The sequence below is a fragment of the Neolamprologus brichardi genome, chromosome 7 (genome assembly GCF_056152115.1).
Source record: "Neolamprologus brichardi isolate AB-2024 chromosome 7, ASM5615211v1, whole genome shotgun sequence".
In the NCBI taxonomy this organism is placed as follows: Eukaryota; Metazoa; Chordata; class Actinopteri; order Cichliformes; family Cichlidae; genus Neolamprologus; species Neolamprologus brichardi.
In genome coordinates, this window is record NC_142110.1 from 49,881,307 (window position 1) to 49,898,960 (window position 17,654).

The 17,654-nt window shown below is 39.6% G+C and overlaps 1 protein-coding gene across 1 annotated transcript in view; it reads right to left on the reverse strand.

Moving 5' to 3' along the window:
• Positions 1 to 203: 203 nt before the first annotated feature.
• hcn1 (hyperpolarization activated cyclic nucleotide-gated potassium channel 1) overlaps positions 204 to 17,654 on the reverse strand; it is a 67,030-nt gene continuing 49,579 nt past the window's right edge. The window contains exons 6-8 of the mRNA XM_006789067.3: positions 16,184 to 16,424; positions 10,451 to 10,615; positions 204 to 1,709 (exon numbers count right to left, since the gene is read on the reverse strand). Of these exons, the coding sequence (XP_006789130.1) occupies positions 622 to 1,709; positions 10,451 to 10,615; positions 16,184 to 16,424 (1,494 nt within the window). The 3' untranslated portion in view covers positions 204 to 621. The remainder of the gene's footprint in view (positions 1,710 to 10,450; positions 10,616 to 16,183; positions 16,425 to 17,654) is intronic.

Below are 17,654 nucleotides of genomic sequence, written 5' to 3' on the forward strand. Positions count from 1 at the left end.
TTTTAGTAGAAAATGAAAAAGTCATTAAAAAAAAAAAAAAAAAAAAAATCAAGTGCAAAAACAAAAGAAATTCAATGAAAAAATAAAAAAACTTAATTTATATATCTATATCTATCTATCTATATATATATATATATATATATATATATATATATACATATCTATATCTATATCTATATATAGATATAGATATATAATTCTTTACATTTCTCAGAAAGGAAGACTCATGTTTATACTACAGATTTAAATTGCCATTGCCAATGTTGTTGGTGTTTTTTTTGACATGGTCCCATGCACACAAACACACACATCCCCGTGCACACACGTGCACACACGCTTTCATATCTATATATACATATATATATATGTATATATAGATATGATCAAAGAAAGGACGTGTATCTGTATAATATACATTCTTAAGTTTAGGGAGACAAAATTGTCTAAAATATAATACATGGGTTATATATACAGCATTTCTATGAGGTTACTTTAGAAGAAAATTGGAGAGAAAGAAAACAATGCCGAAGTTCCTCATTTTGACCTCTTTTGTTCTAGCTCCATTAAAAATGATTTGAAACATATTTCTGTTTAAAAAAAGAGAGGGAGGGTAAAATGGGATCATAAATTTGATGCAAAACGCATTTTGTCTTGCTCAGTTTCTGTACTGCTGAGCACTGAATCTCTTCTAGATCCGGGAGAATCCCTGTGCTGGGTTGAGGATGAGGACGCTGCTGCCACTGCTGCTGCAGCTGCCGCTGCTGCAGCTGAGCGCACGGGAGGCAAGGCTCCTGACGACATCTGGCGGAATAAATTGACCCGCTGGGGCACAGTGGTGCGGATGCCACTCTGTAGATTCATTCCCTGGATCACCGCTGCTGTGGGTGGCACGATGGAGGCCAGGGACTCTCCTGAGGTGGGATGCACTCTGGGCCCCAGAGATGTGTCATGTGGTAGTGATGGTTGGGAGGCTGATAAGTGTCGGACGTCTCGACTCAAGCTGCCTGATTGTAGAGCCTGTGTGCTCTTGTGGATGTCCCCCCGCTGAGGTGAAGGGACCTGCTGCTGCTGAGGTGACGCCTGCTGCTGCTGTTGTTGTTGCTGCGCTGCAGAGGATGTGGCTGCAGTTGGCGCAGCAGGCTGCTGAGCAAGCTGTTGCGTAGACAGAGATGGCTGGGGAATGGGTTGCTGGATAAGGGACAGCTGGGAGGCTGTGGGGGAGCCATACTGGAAGCTCCGGTTAGCCAAAGGGGTCTGCACAGGCGGGCTACACATGGCAGCTGTGAAGGAGCAGGGAGACATGATTGTGCCTTGCTGCTGTAGTGGGGTCTGTGACAAATTTAGGGTGCCACTTTGAGTTTGGTAAAGCCCCTGTGCTGCAGCAGCAGCAACGGCAGCGGCTGGCATCATGCGGGCAGCGGAGGCATTAGCAATAGCTGAAGCGCTGTAGGTCAGGGGTACAGAGGACTGCTGCAGCTGAGTGGTGCCAAAAGCAGTGGAGAAGGGCGGCTGGGCTGGTGAGTTAATAATGGAATTTCCTGACATTGGTGTTGAGTTCATCCCGGTTACCGACTGCTTGCGGTCCACCATCATTACCATCTCCCTGTCCTGACGGATAATCTGCTTCAGCAGCTCGTTCTCCTGTGTGTTGAAAACCCCGGCGTTCAGATCCTTCTGGAACTTCTGCAGCAGCAACGAGTTCTTCTTCCCTGTTGGGGCGCAGTCAGGAGACGTGAATACACACAGCCACAGAAAACTTTGGATAAACTATACTGCACCACAGGAATAAACAGGATACAGGTCAGTAAAGACGCAGCTTGTGGGTTTTAATCACACTTTAGCTTCTTCTTTTGATCAAGGCCAATTCTTTAACAGAGGCATTTCACTGTATTCATTCCACATTCATTCATAAATGGGCTACTTTTAACCACACAAACTGCATCTTTACACATTCACTAAAGGCTGTTACAGTGAATAAACCTTTGAAAGACATTAAATGGAAATGACTGTGGGAAATATACAGTTTGAAGGGGTGAAGGACACGTAAGGAGACAAAGATTACTGAAAGTGTGACTTGATAGCACAGACTGTGAAGTGGACAGTGAAACACAGAAGAATACTGATGAGTTGTACCCACACATGACATGACTGATTTTAGAAATTTTAGAAGAAAAGGGTCTAAGGCTTAATTTAAAGCCACGGTCTAGCTACATGGTCACATTGACATCAAAGCCATAACACATCACAAGGGCATTCTGCGTAACATCTATAGTGTGGAAAAAAAGTCAAGTTATATTTTATATTGACTAGTGCAAAGCAGTTTGCCTGCATATTTAAATAACACAGTATTCCTTTAATACTGTAAACAAACTGCTTTTAAAAAGTACTCCAGTCATATGCACTATAAAGGGCAGGAAAGTCTTTCCTAGCATGTCACAGGTCTTGAACCGTAATAATAAAAGGCTTGACAGATGGCTTTTTAAACACCAGCCACTTTTGTGGCTTTGGGAGTTTGAGTAAAAAAAAGAAACTGTTGTAAATGGGCATATAAAGACATCTTCAAACGAGCCTGTCTTAGAAGGAATTGCCAAATCTAAAGACCTAATAAACATATTTACTTTGAGTGATAGTGTCCAAACCTCTTCATAGGAAGTGTTTCCTGTCATTACTACTGACCGTGTATTGACAAGCAGCAACGCATTGCCGGTAAAGAAGACAAAGTGGACTTTTAGTGTGCTCAGGGCTTTAGCCACAGTCAATCAATCATTCAGCCCTGTCCTTGACTGGCAGAAGATTTTTCCACTGAGTTCACCATTTGGCAGCATATGCTTGATGGCTTTCACCTCTCAAGGCTGCTGGTAAGTCATGCATTCAACTATAAGACAGGACTTTTGCTGCTGTAGCAGCTGAAAATAGATTGCTGTAATATTTTAATGCATTTTTCTCAGGATAAAGCCCTCAGTTTGATGTTTTTCTCCTCGACTGCAACAATCTCTACAGGGTCGGGTAGCTAAAACAAGCACCACACACTAATTATAAGACTATCGTTAACTTACACGTCTGTTTTCATTGCATATTTAAAGGTGACAGGATTAAACTCTGTAGATTGGAAGGACAACACATGTTCATTGTTTGGTGTGCTTGTTGCTCTGACAGAAACATCTGAACACACCAACAAGTTAGAGACAGGGGCAATAACTGGGTTTCAGGGAAACAGGGATTCTTCTGTATACCTCTGAAAAGAAAAGTATCTCATTATCAGTGTTTTGTGCACAGCTAAATAGAGTTAGTCAGGCAAACTTAGTTTACTGTACAGTATGTTTACTGCATATTGATACTATACAAGCTAAAAGCATTTACTTTCATTTAATTATATCTGTCCTACAGACAGTTTCGAAAAATGCCAATATAGCATTTTGAGCTACACATATGCAGCAACATTTAGGTTATTTTGTTAGAAACAAATGATTACCGTTCATTACGTGGGGAGCTGTTATTTTCTATGGTGCATCATGGCTACAGCACGTGAAATTGCCATACATTCATATATTTGCTTTACAGTTGATCCTATTGAATAATACAATTTGTAGGTATGCAGAATGATGAAAATTTTAACAATAAACATTTGTTGTGAGCTAACTTGGTTCAGCTGCCCAGATCAGGCTGAATCTACATTGCATCAATAGTTCGTTCAGCTTATATATTATTTACACTCTTTATTTGTACCTAAATAACTTTATTTACTTCATGTTGCACATATACAGAATTACTGTCTCGCTTTGATCACAGAATTAAACTTACCCCAAAAAACAAATACATTGAGAGGATTGAGAGGCAGACATATTTTATAAGCCCGCGCAAAACCTGACATATTGTGTATATTTTCCACTAATACTTTCCGGGCTAATGAATACAACTTGGTAGGAATCCATTTCTCCCTTTCTGTTTCAGCAAGGCACTTTGGGCATATTCCTACTAGGACAGTAGCCCATTTATAAACTTGAATAGAAAGGCTGTGGAAAAAATATGCTTTAAAAAAAATAAAAAGTAAAAGTAAAAACCACTCAGCTTTGACAAAATTAAAATAAATAATAGTAAAAATAACAGATATGTCCCAAATTCCCATTATTTACATTCAATACACTCAACATAAAACAGCTTGATAGCCAACAAACATCAACTAAAAAAAACAAAACACAGAACACAATATAATGTTTACAGACATCATATATAATAAACAATGAAGACTGTATTAAAAAAAATGCATATCTTTGAAAGATAACTCCAGATGCATTCATGTTTTTACAGATAGATATCTGTGTGTGAAAACATTACTGTGTTGAGTCAATCTACAGGGAACTCATTCACTTGATGTACTTCCTGTAATGCCATTACACTGAAACCTAGAGGGCACACATGAGATAGTCCTCAATGAACAGCTAAACAGTTAGCTTCAGCTAACAGTTACAAAAATGACTTACATATGCCAGAAAAGCCTTTATTTTAGTTTTGGAAATATGGAGTTTATTATATGTCACAATTGAAATAAGAAAAAATACAGATTTTGCTGTACTAGTTCACTTTTTTGTTTCTTTACTAATTATAATTTGTTTTGTTATATCTATAAGAAACCAAATTTTGCCCATAAAATGTTAAATAATAAAATGTGCATACTACAAACTATATATTCTAGCAGACTTTGGTGGTCAGCAAGAAAGGGTCTACAGCTAACATTCTATGAATTTTATGTTAGCGGGATTTGGCCTTTTACAGCGACTGAAAACTAGTATAAAATTTATTGTCTTATACCCGGTCTTTTAGCCTGACGTCATTAGCCGTTTCCAGGTCCAAACTCCGCTTCAGGTCCCAAAGTCAAAGGAACACCGTGGCATCACTGAGAGTTAAAAACTGTCTAAATTCTTTCATCTTTGATAAAATGATCAGCGTTCTGCTCTACCAGGTGTAACAATTAAGTTTAACATCCAGACATCCATGAAAATAGAATTTATGACATTTAATGGAGGTAGAAGTTAGCGGAAAGTTAGATCGCTAGTTTCTACGTAAACATAATATACTATGTTTTGACTGAGGGATTTCTGAAAAAATTTAAATGTACAGCTCTGCTATCACTTCCGAAATAAATGAAGACATGAAACTAAATATTACTGATGTGTGTGGGGTTACTGAAGTTGGGCTAGCTGGTATATAATGATGTGCTATGTGATGGCTAGCTACACAGCTGTGGTTAGCATAATATAAACATATTAGCACAATGAAGCTGGAGAATGGACACTAACTTTTTCCACTCGATGAAAGCTAACGTGAGGGTTCCCAATGGTTAGGGACGAATGCAACTGCATGGCAGGATGCTGTAAACGGACCAAACTTCTGTCAGGAGAACAACTAATCGACCCACAATACAAGGTTAGTCATTAATTTACTGCTGCATGGGCAGGTTTTAAAAAGTGAGCTTTAAAATGAACAGTGGTAATAAAAACCAAAAGAGGCCGGCAGTGATCACTGCCTTTTTTAGGGGCTTGTTCAGATTAAAGAGAACAAGATACAAAGCATCAAAACATGTTAAAAACACAACAACCTTAATAAACGCAGAGTAGTCTGGACCCGGAAACAGGGTTCACACGTCATCACTTAAAGACCGGATAGACATTTCAAGTGTTTACAAAAGTTGATGACATGTTTTGTGGGCAGAGCCCAAGTGGTGGCAAGAAGTGGCAGCTGTTGTTAGCTTTGTCACTAGTTAAGCTAATTTTTTACGCTAGGGTATAAATCTTTCTCGAGTTATTTTAATCATTTGCCAAGCCAGAGCCAGGGGAATGCAGAATTCCTGCAGAAAATGTGGACCAACAAATCCAATACCAACATACAGACAGAAACTGCAGTTGCTAGATTAGTATTCCTTATTTTTCGTTACAAGTGCAAGGCTCATTGTAAATTTTGGTTGTTGTTGCTAGCTACCACCCGGATGTATTTAAAAATGTCATGCATAACTTTAAGGTTATACACAAATGGATTGCATTACTATGTTATATTACATATTACGTACTTATATTTACAGGCCTGAATCTTGGTCAAAGAAGACTGTAAAGTGGCTTAATGCATTTACAACAGGACCATTGTGGACTATTTCGCAGCTGCCCTCTGTGAAAAAGAAACGTCTCTGATTTTAGAAAGTAACATGTTCCATTTTAAAGTTTAAGCCAAAAGATAACACTGACTTTCTTATGATCAGTGTCAGTTTTGAAAATTATTAAAAACCCACATACTTCAAGCCAGACAATCAGAAACAAAGCTTTTCTGTCGATGATATATGAATAAATAATGAAATGGGATCTCGGCATGTAACAAAGATTGCATTAGTAAAGGTTTTACTAATCGGTAGACATGATTTCATTTGTGAATACACTTTGAACGAAGCATTCAAAGATTTATTAAAAATGTCTGATCTGAGTTAATAATCCAGTTGATTAAAATCTGTTGCAAATCAAAGATGACATGTAACGCTGAATATGATATCTTTTGTTTCCTTGATTGTCTTATTTACTGACATTGACATGATGTGTTTCATCAAAAGGTTTTCAGCTTTAGTGTGGGTGAATTGAGTTATGTGTCACTGATGCTGGAGTTAAACAGTCAATGTGACTTTGAGTAAAATTTCTTGGAGGATGAATTTGAGACTGGATCCATTTAGCAAGCTTTAATAGGTCAGTTTGCTCCTGTTCGAATACTGGAATTGGAATAAAGTGTTTACCTGTTGCCTACTCGTCGGCCAGGACACTCTTGAAAACGAGATGAGCTCGTCTCAAGACGGACTCCTGGTCAAATAATTTTTAGATAGATAAAAGATAATGTCAAATGTACAACACGTTATTGGTTTCAAAGCATGGTTACTTCTTTTTCTTTCCTTTTTAGAGCAAGACAGGCATGTAACCAAATGCAGTTCAGATATAGAAACGATACAACCAGCACAGATCATGACAAAGTGTCTTCCCTCGTATGAGACAAAACCCCCTTCATGGCTAGTCTGAAAGGATGGATCGAATCTATATCACTCTGAGAGGTGTCAGTCAGAGTGGTTAACTTTGAGTTTCCAACATTTAGTTATTGGTAGTTATTATAAAAAGGGCAAATGTAAATTAGGCCTTATTGAGGTCAAAGGGCACTCAGTATGTCGTGAAAGCCTCAGCGATGCAAAATTAACACATTTTATCAAAGAAGACTGTAAGACTTTTGAAAAAATATGGTAGTCAAAATAACACAACTTTGTCTCCTGCAAATTATGCTCATATACAACTGAATCACAATTGGTTATTAGTGCTTTATTGCAGGGAGCAGGGTAATGTAAAGTCTTTCTGTTGAGGGCTGACTGGATAGAAATACAGTATAAAGCCAAGTGTGTTTTCGCATGCGGTTAACTTGAGATATACAAACTTGCTACCTGTGTGGGCTAAGGATGTCACCAGAATGGATACCAAAATTCTGAAAATGTTTATTAAGCCCTCTGCCCCAACAGCAGTAAAAGTTGGACGTGGACATATAAACCCTGCTCCAAAAAAGTTGGGGAACTGGTTAAAATGTAAATAAGAACAGAATCCAAGAATTTGCAAATCTCGTAAACCCATATTTTGCTCACAAAGGTAAATAGAAAACAGTTTGAACTGCAAAAACATATAATTTAAGAAAATTATTACTGCACACAGTTTTTATTTGCATTTTACAGGAGCAAATACTTAAAATTTAGCGAACCATCTAAAAGACCAGATCCAGAAATCAAGTTGAGTGAGGGTTCGGTTCTTATTTACTTCCAGAGCATTTTGGTTGTTGTCCTGAAATTATACATCAGCCCCTTGTCTGTCACAGCTGGCACTGCCGATGTAAAATCCATAAACATAACATTACCTAAAGAGCTCAAGATAACACACAACCCCCTAACTAATATCATACCTCAAAGGCTACTCAGCAACCATCCTAACATTTCAGTCTCTGTTCTGTTCTCCACTGTTGCTTTTATTTACAGAGCTAACATTCTTGTCGTATTAATTTTTTTTCATAAAGCAGCTTGTGTTTAAGTACACTGGGTAATTTCTCTTTTTCTTAATCAAACTGAATACCTAGAATCATGTAATTCTATTGGTATTGGTACCAGCTACTAAATTTCTGGTACTGTGACATCCCTAGTATGGGGGTGCAGTGCCTTCAAGTTCACAGTCACATCTACGTCTTGCTTGTGATCTCTAAGTTTAACTAACTAAAAATGGAAAAAACCAAAATGCTAAACTCAAACCTTCAAAACGATAGTCGATCTTCTTTTTGACACACGTGTGTTGTGTGTTTTGTCAGGAATTTTAGAATAATCCAGTCATCAGTCAACATTACCCCCTCTGCCCACCCACCAGCTTATAGTTGAATATGAACATAATTCTGAGGAGCACGTGCCATGACGATGAGATACATCACTTGTTGGAGTTTGATTGATTTCAACACTATGGGATTCCAATTTTGAGTCAACATTTGGGTTACAAAGCAATTTGCAATTATTAATGTGCCTGTCTCAGGCAAAACTAAACCACAGATAGAAAGACATGACAAGGAAAAAACAGCAATATCTGACAGAAATGTAGTTACTGCAAAACTAACATGAGACAACACAGGAAAACTGTGAAGTTGCAAATTCAAGAATTTTTATTTAGTTACTTTTTTCCCTGTTTTTAGGTGAAACTGTTTCCACGTTAAACAAATCATTAACAACATTACGGCCTCTTTTAGCAATCGATCTACAGACATAAAAAAAATGGACAAGACAAGAAGGTGGCTTTATTAGTAGAGCCAGTAGAGATACAGAGTGAGAGGATTTGGCTTTTTTTTTTTTTTTGCATATGTGCTACAATAAAAGCATGGAAGCAGTGTTGCTTCAAAAAGGTAAAACATTTAACAGTCTTCATATGGGGAACATCACCCAGGTTTTTTTTTTTTTTGACAAATAGGCTGCACCTGATTAATTAACTTAACAAACCACCTTCTTTTCAGAGCAGTCATTTAGACACACCATAGTATTCAAATACAGGTGTTTCTAGTGACATTAATTAGGGTTCTGTGGTATTTATGTGCAAGCCTTAATTATAGTGATGAGAAACTGTGTTTACCTACTGTGTAACGTCAAAATGGCTGCGCTGAAAAATGGTGTATGGTGCCCTGATTAAATCTGTGGGCAAACCTAGCACATGCTGGAAAAGCTCTAAATTATAGTCTAAAATATAAGATATTACTGTCGAGATATCATGTCATTTCTAGCTTGATAATCCCAGAGCATTATATAAGGAGTAGGAACATTCCTGCTAGGCTTTAGAGACTTTACAGTGCAGTAAAATTCAAATTCTTCTATCTAGATAGACATTGGATAACAAGATCACTACATTAATTCAGATATTCTTAGAGTAACTAATGAGATTACCCAGCCCAGCGGTTGGATCAGACTACATAGATACCACATCGTATCAAAAGTATAGTAAAATAATCTGCAGTATAATTCGTTAAATATCTTTCCTGCTCCACTGTGACACAAGTGGAAAGTAATGTAACAGTGTGCCTAACTTATACATGAAGCATGCTGAGTTATTACTTTCAAGTCATTCATAATGGAATCTTATAGAAAATGTTAGAGCAGACGTAAGAACTTAACGAAGTTGGAGAATGTGCGACATTAGGATCAGTGCAACCAATTACTGCCCTGTTTGCGTTACATACATGTGCCCCTTTTTTTTAACAAGACTCTGTGTCTAAATTGTGATCACGTATTGAACTATCATCTGTCATGATTGAATTTCTCTTGAAACATTTCTCTACTAGACAGTAAAAATAATGTGATGACTGAATCAAGCTACACAAGGTCCTCGACTGGACCCGGTGAATGTGGGGGCTCTCTTGTTACCTGACCCAGCTCTTTGTTTCTTTTTATGGGGATTTTGAGAACTCTAACATGGGGTGGGGTGCTGCTCATACCCAGGAGTGCAGATGAGTGGAAAGAGGGCCAGACACACATGCATGTGAGGTTAGCTTCGATCCACTCGCTGACATCCAGTGGGGGGGTCAACACCAAACCAACGAGGGGGCGACCTGACTCCCTCCCGGACAGCGACATGCACTGCCTTCCAGTTAATCCAACCACAAAACGCTACTTTGTTTCTTTAGAAGGATTAATGCTGGTAACATCAAAATTTTCTTTAATATGTAATATTTTTTTTAAGGTAAAGAAAGAGACACGAGAAAAAAAGAAATCAATAGAGAGCATACAGGTCATGCAGCACAAGATGGCAGACACAATGCTTTTATGAGGAAAGAAGGCAAACAAATACTGATAAAGACAAGACAACAAGGCACTATGACAGGCAAGAGATCCAAACAATCAGAGAGAAATGAAGCTCGTAGGTCTTACCAATGCGGTCCAATCGGTCAATGGCGACCGTTTCAAAAGCGCGTCGCATCATTGGGTACTCTTCTAGCACCTCATTGAAATGGTCAACAGAGAGGGAGAAGAGTCGACAATAGGTGTCTGCACGCACACTCGCCGTTCGTCTGCCCTTGGTGAGCAGACAGATCTCTATAGGGCAGGTAAAGGAAAACAAAGAGGACACATGATGAAACTGTAACAGGAGTGAAATGTACAGGAGGGAATCATCCTAGTAATTACAGTACATACAGTATTCTCATATAAATGAGCCTTGAGTACAAAGGGTACAGGAGAAGAAGCTAATGTGAATGCAAATAGAATGTGAAGCCCATCAGCAGTGCTGTCACTTGCATTACGCTAAGATAATTCATCATGCTGCGGAGATATAATAGTGCAATAATATGATACAGTACCAAGCTTTATTAAGAAAAAACAGGGCGGGCTCAATGCACCGCGTTAAGAGGACGAGACCGAAATATTTCTTACTGACACGACAAGATGTGAATAGAACAGAAGAATTCATCAGCATTGGATCATAATTAACTTTGCAGTCTTCTTCACACTAGATAACACAGCATGCTTGTCTTTATGTGTGAAATTAAACACAAGAGTACCATATACACTAAAATTACTCAGATCATCATTACTAATAGTAATTACATTTTATTATTAGCAATAATATACTGTAGCTATAGCATTTTTCTTGTTTTGTGTCATTGTCGTCAGTGTGGAAAGAGTACTTATACACCCATATTTTATTTACAGTTAACACGGACAACAAATGCACTACATTTTTAGTCTTTTGTGAAAAAATATGAGCTCATTTCATCTCGGGAGAAGAAACAGATCCAGACACACTGCTGTCTTTCCTGGGCCAAAACTGAGGCGAAGTGTAAAACTGTTCTGTGATCAGATGAAGTGAAATTTGAAATACTTTTTTTGAAAAGATGGATGCCACATCCTCTGAACTTAAGAAGAGAGGGAGCTTGTTATTAGCACTCAGTTCAAAAAGCCTAAATCTTTGTTGATACAGAGGTCCATTAGTGCCTATGAAATTGGCTATATGGACGTCTGAGAAGGCACTGTGAATGCTCAAAGGTGCAGCTGAGGTCAGAGTGTACAAGTTGGGCATAAATGTCGTGCTGGGGCTTCTATTTATTTCTTTTTCCCAGGTAGCTTGATTGTACTGCATACATCTTTAATGCTTTGAAATACAAGAACTGGGTGCACAATTTTGAATTTATTTCAGATTTTCTCTAATTATTAGTGGGTCAAAAGTACACAGTACAGGGTATTTGATTCAATTTCCATTTGGAAGTAGGAAGTCAACCTGATGCTTTTGGTACCCACCAAGAAGCTTACAGTGCTTAACAGTGTATATGACTGTAAAATCTGACTGATACAGTGTCTGAGCTCATCCAGAAGTTGAATGTGAACAATCCTTCCCTTAATTTTCTTTCTCTGAATCTTTAACACCGCTGAACCCACACCCACATTTGTCCAGTCCACTGCACGACTTCCATCTTCATTAAATCGTTAAATGTTAACTTGTTATGGTGTGATCTTTCTGGGCTCTGCCAGGAGCTGTCATGAAAATAGAGCACAGAGAGTGCAAGATGTGTGAGCAACACTCTCAAGCTGTGCGTGCGAATAAGGTGTTAGTGCTGTTTTAATGGAAAAAGATTCACTGTCACTGGTACATCCACTAATGCAAGCAGACGCACAGAGAGAGAAAAACCTGCGTCATGTTCAAGGGGATAAACAAACACAAGTAGAGTGAAGTACAAAGAGTGGTTGGTTTATCTTTAAGAAAACGCTCTGGTATACCAGTAAACTGGAGACATCTAGAGACTAATGTGCTAGCTTGACACGTAGCAGCCAGTGACTCAGTTAAAAACAAAGGGGAGTTAATCAGCTGAGTGGGCGAACTGAAAATAACTTATACTCTCCAAAGTTTGACCTGCTTTGGCACTGAATGAGAACGATATCATAGAGTCTTCACTAAATTCAAAAGCTTGTAAAAATGTTGGGACATTTCAGGCCCTCCAAGGTATGGAGGCCTATCTCCCCCCCCACTTCCCCTGCCAGTGGCAGACTCCCTCAGACATCAGTGCGTTGGTGGTTCTTTGTGTCTGGGGATGGGCGTCCAGGTACCCACTGGCTCACTCCTTGGTGGCTGCTTGTCGGGGCCTGGAGCCTGGGGCTCGCTCGGGCCACTTCGGGGGTGGGGTGCCCTCGGCCTCTCGGCCTGGGGCTCGGTCACTCTGGCACAGCTGGCTGCCGGCGGAGCAGCCAGCTGTTATATTACTGTTATATTCACATAGATCATCGTGATGTTGTTTATTATGTTGCTCTTTTTTCCGCTTGTTTTCTCTTTTTTCTTTCTCAACAGGTGATCCAGGTGATTGATTTATGTATTTTTTTGTCTGCTTATTTTGTTGGTTTTTGTTTTTTGCCCTTTATCCCCGTCCCTCTTCTCAGCTGTTTTTCTTTCCCTCTTTCTTTCTCCCCTTTCCTTTCCCCAGTCAAATCTGTCCCGTATTTAGCAAGTGAAAATAAAATAAACAATAAAAGGTGAATCAAATAGACCATTACGGCAAGGCTGGGATGGTCCATTTGGTAAAGTAAATCCGTTGGGCATCTTTCTTCGCCTTTAGACAATAATTCTGATGGCAAAAGAGCCAAACGGGACAGGCAAAAAAAAAAGTTGGTTCTGAGCTTTTTTTTCTTCTCTTTTTTTTAATTGAACTGAGTCTAGTTACCTGTAGCTTCTCCTCCAGTATAAAGGTAACGCTCTTTTTTTGGCCTAGCATCCTATGTCTAACATATGTCTAAGTACAGTTAGGAACATCTGTAAGAGGACTTAGGAGTTTCTGGTTATATGTGCATATGCATATGCACAGTGCTGCTTTTCTGGGTTTCTGTGACTTATCTATGCTAAGATGCAGGCCAGAAACACAGTTACTCAGATAAGACACTGCTTAGCTGTCTGCATTTTCTATTTCTACGCTGCAGCAGGTGGGTGGAGTCAGCTGGAGACACCTGGACCCAGAGTGTGCTATGTGAAACCATAACCTGCTTCAGACCTCTTCTTCATTTTCTGCCTCTCAGTTTTTCCATCACAATGTAAATCAGTTATGACTGGCTTTCATCTGCCATCTCTCTTTCTCTTTTCTCATGGCTTCATACTAAACTTCCACACTAGTATGTTGACAGTATTGTGTAAGCTGCTATAGTTTTTTAAATGTTGTTTGACATTAGACACACATGAGCCTGTCTTTTCTGAACAAACTTTGTCTCCATTAACATCCTCAGCCCCCCACAGCACAATTGTAAGTTTAATACCATTTTCTGGAGCCTCAGTGTGCAAACGTGGCATTCCTAGGTATGTTTTGTGTGTGTGTTTGTAAGTTAGAGCCCTGTTAACACTTCCAGTGATGCGGTTTGACACGTGTCTGTTGCCTTGTCACAAAGCATCACTGTTGAACCCTGGGGCATTGCGGATAATTTGTCATCACTTTTTGTGTCACACACTCGAGGCAACGAGCTCTTCTTCCCTCGTCTCTACTTGCGGCTGGTGCTGTGGAAATGTCTCATATGACATTAAAGACATTAAAGCCAAATCTGGATTTAAATCCCCTGTCGGTCATTGTCCCTGCACTGTGGTCTCTTTAGTACCTCGGCCTCACAGAGCTGTGTGACGCCAATGTGTACGCTCATTCACCACGCTCACCTGTGATTACTATGATATCTCTTTAGCATGCAGGTGAGTCACTGACCATTGTCAGAGGTGCTTTGTGACCTACTGTTCTCATAGATGTCCTACTCATTACTATGGTAATAGTTTCCTGTGTCTGGGCTCAGTTTTGTAACTCGCTCTCTCCATCTCTGAAGCTGTCTCAGTCCCCCTCGCTGATTTTTCATTCTGGCCACGATCTGGCCTGGTTGTAAGGGGAGTGTAAATCATCTGAGAAAAGGGGGTAGAGTGAGATGCCGGGCATAGCCAGCTGCTCCCAACGCAAGGCTAATGCCAAACAAATACAAAATAAAAATACCAACAGGGCAGAAGGCAGCAGCTCTGGTGGGGCTGTTCACCCCTTTTTATTGGGTGAACAATTTACAGTGCATCCCTAATTTAATTTATCACATGACTCATTAAATGTTAGTGTATGTTCTTAATTTATATTTTCATTTTTATAATTAGGCTTATATTAGATGCTGATCGCTCACTGTGAACCCTCCATCTTTTTGAAATACTAACTAAACTTGGGGGTGGGCAATCTGATGATCGTACGAGGTCAGTCTTCATAAGAACTGCTTCATCTTAATACTGACTGAACAGTTTGCTATTTGCTACTTATTTCTATTGTACTTTAGGCTAAAGCTCAAATGGTTACTCACACAACTATGTAGCCTTATCATTAATTAAAAATGCTAATCATAATCTGTTTCCAGCTTCCTAATTTGTTTTCTTAATTTTCAATTAATGTTTTTTCTTTTTTGAAAATTAATATTTTCTTAGGTGTTTGTGCTGACTGTAGCACAACGCTAGGCTCTAGGGTGTAGAAAAAAAATACATCCTATTAACATCCTTTTATTAGAGCCTAGTTGGCCAAAGGCGTTATCCTGATATTTCACCTTAGTTTCATAAACATGATCTGCTTGTTCTGTGTCACTGAGCAAAATGTCTCTGAGCTACAGCCTCAGAGGATACAAAGCCTGAATACGACACACATGCACTTCCAGCAAATCACTACATTACTTAATGCAGAGTTTAAAGCCACCCATATGTGAAACTACATATCTGAAGCAGGTATCTTTGCTAACTGATGAAAGAGTGTATGTCAGTACTCCTGTGTTTTGAACAAGCAAGGGAAGAAAAAAAAAGTCGATGCATTTCTTTCTTTTCTTTTTTCTTTGATTCGCTTCGTTCCATGGCTCGCCTCTGAGACGTGAACTGCATGGAACAGACACACCAAAGTGAAGGTATTCTTAGACTCGTCAGCCTCCTTCCATAGTGGGGATGAACTCAGGAGATAAAATATGCAAGAACCTCTAAAATAGGAAACTTTGCTTTGCTTTCACAGAGATACGACAATGTCTGCCTGCAGATTTTGTCGGAGTAAACAAAGTGCAATGAAATTACATTTGACATTTAAAAAATTAATGATATCTGGAATGCTTTGGATGGGGAGTGGGAAGCGTGCCGAGAGAAAGAGAGAGGAAGAAGCAGAGCACAGCAGACGACAGAACTGGGAAACTGCTCCTTGTTTTACACCGTGCCAAGTGAATGCAGCGGGAACATATAGATGCTCATGTATGTGCGCCTAAGTGTGTGTGTGTGTGTGTGTGTGTGTGTGTGTGAGAGGATGGGGGAGGGACCTCTGTGTGTCCTAAGGGATGCCTGATCCACCTCTTGGCCCACTCCAGCAACCAGATGAGAGGTTACGTAAAAGCGAAAGCTGACTAACATCCAACAGTGGTTAATGAGAATCTACATTTACAATAACTTAACTTCAAAAAGCATTAAAGGCCTCAGGCTAGTCTCATATATATGGTATAACTCTAAGAACACAGTGTGCATTGATGTAAGAAGCACAGTGGAATATGTAGCTAACATTTGGATTTTAATGTGAAAACAAATCACAATAAGCAAATACTCCAGGAAAAAAAAGCAACTGAAGTTCAATTTCCAGTGTTTATAGTTACATTTCTTACCTCCAAAATAGGATCCATCAGTCAGCTTCATCTCCTTGTTGAACTTGGTGATGACACTTGCAACGCCATGTTGAATAAAGTACATCTTTTTCCCCACTGTGCCTTCCCTGATAATGTAATCGTTGGGCTGGAAAACTTCAAACTTCAACTTGCTCAGCATTCCCGTCACAAAGTTGGGGTCCGCATTGGCAAACAGAGGCATGGTGGCCACTAGCTTGCGGCAGTTGAAGTTGACAATTTCCTGGTGGAGGGGGGAAAAAAAGGAAAAAGAAAAGTGTTGATTTAACAGATGAGATCATGCCATCAATAATTCAGTTATTTCCACCCAAAAGTGAAAAATGAGCTTCAGTTCGGCAGCCTGACACAGAACACCACCTCAAATCTTTCATCTCTGCCGCCTTCACAGTATCTGCAAACATAAATGAATTGGAATGCATATTGCTGCTTTATCCCTAATGCTCCTAAAGCACTTTCCATTTCTCCTGCGAAGAAACTTTTTGGCACGCAATTCATATCCTGATGAGTTTGCCCTCTGGTGCCGGCTGCAGGCCATCTCTCTGGCCCATCCTGTCCCCTCAGACCCAGCAGCAGATTAGGAGCTTGTTGTGTGTTTACCCACACATCTCTGTTGCTGTGCAGATGGAAAGCTGGGGCACTTGGCATCTGCAGCGATGTGTTGTTGACCCCACATGAGGGATAACTCCCCTCCACTGACAACAGGACATTAACAGAAAGATAACCAATCTCTGAAATGCTTGCTGGCTCCACGAGGGCAAAAAATATGTTAGCTAAGCTTCAGAAGCCGGTGTCAGGTAAAGCCACAACTCCGACCTCAATCAAGCACCAGAACTAATGAATACGATAGTAAGCACTTTTCATGCACAGTCAGGATTCCTCCTGGGAAAACAATGTTTGGCTATGCCTATTTAAAGATTTGTCATATGGCAAAGAATAAAAGGCAGTGAGACAGAGGCGAGGAAGGGAGCAGGGGGGAGAGACAGAGGAGCAAAACAGTCTGGCTCTTAGGCTGTGTGGACTCTGGTTTAGCATATTTTAGCCGATTAGCTTCAAACTTCATCTAATTCAACTGTATTGAATCCCTATACATGCTTCAGATGTTCTTGTTTTACGACAGTCTGAAAGTCACCTTAGAAAAACGTTGATCACAACGTGGTTTTTTTTCTTCTTTTAATATTATTTTTTGTCAAGGTTACTTTGTCCTTGTTTTCCTTCGTGTTCATCTTTGCTCGTCTACATTGTACATCAGGTTGTCAGCTACCAGAGATAATCAATGCAATACTGTTTTTAGGAGCTCACAATCAATTATTGGATGTTGCAGCGTCCTTGAATGCAACACGTCTTTTTCTTTAAAGCGAAGTCTGCCCGTGGCAACAAACTGTTCAATATGTTGATGGATTGCCTGTCTTAGGATGATCTTTACAGTTCACCAAATGAATAAGTTAAAACCAGC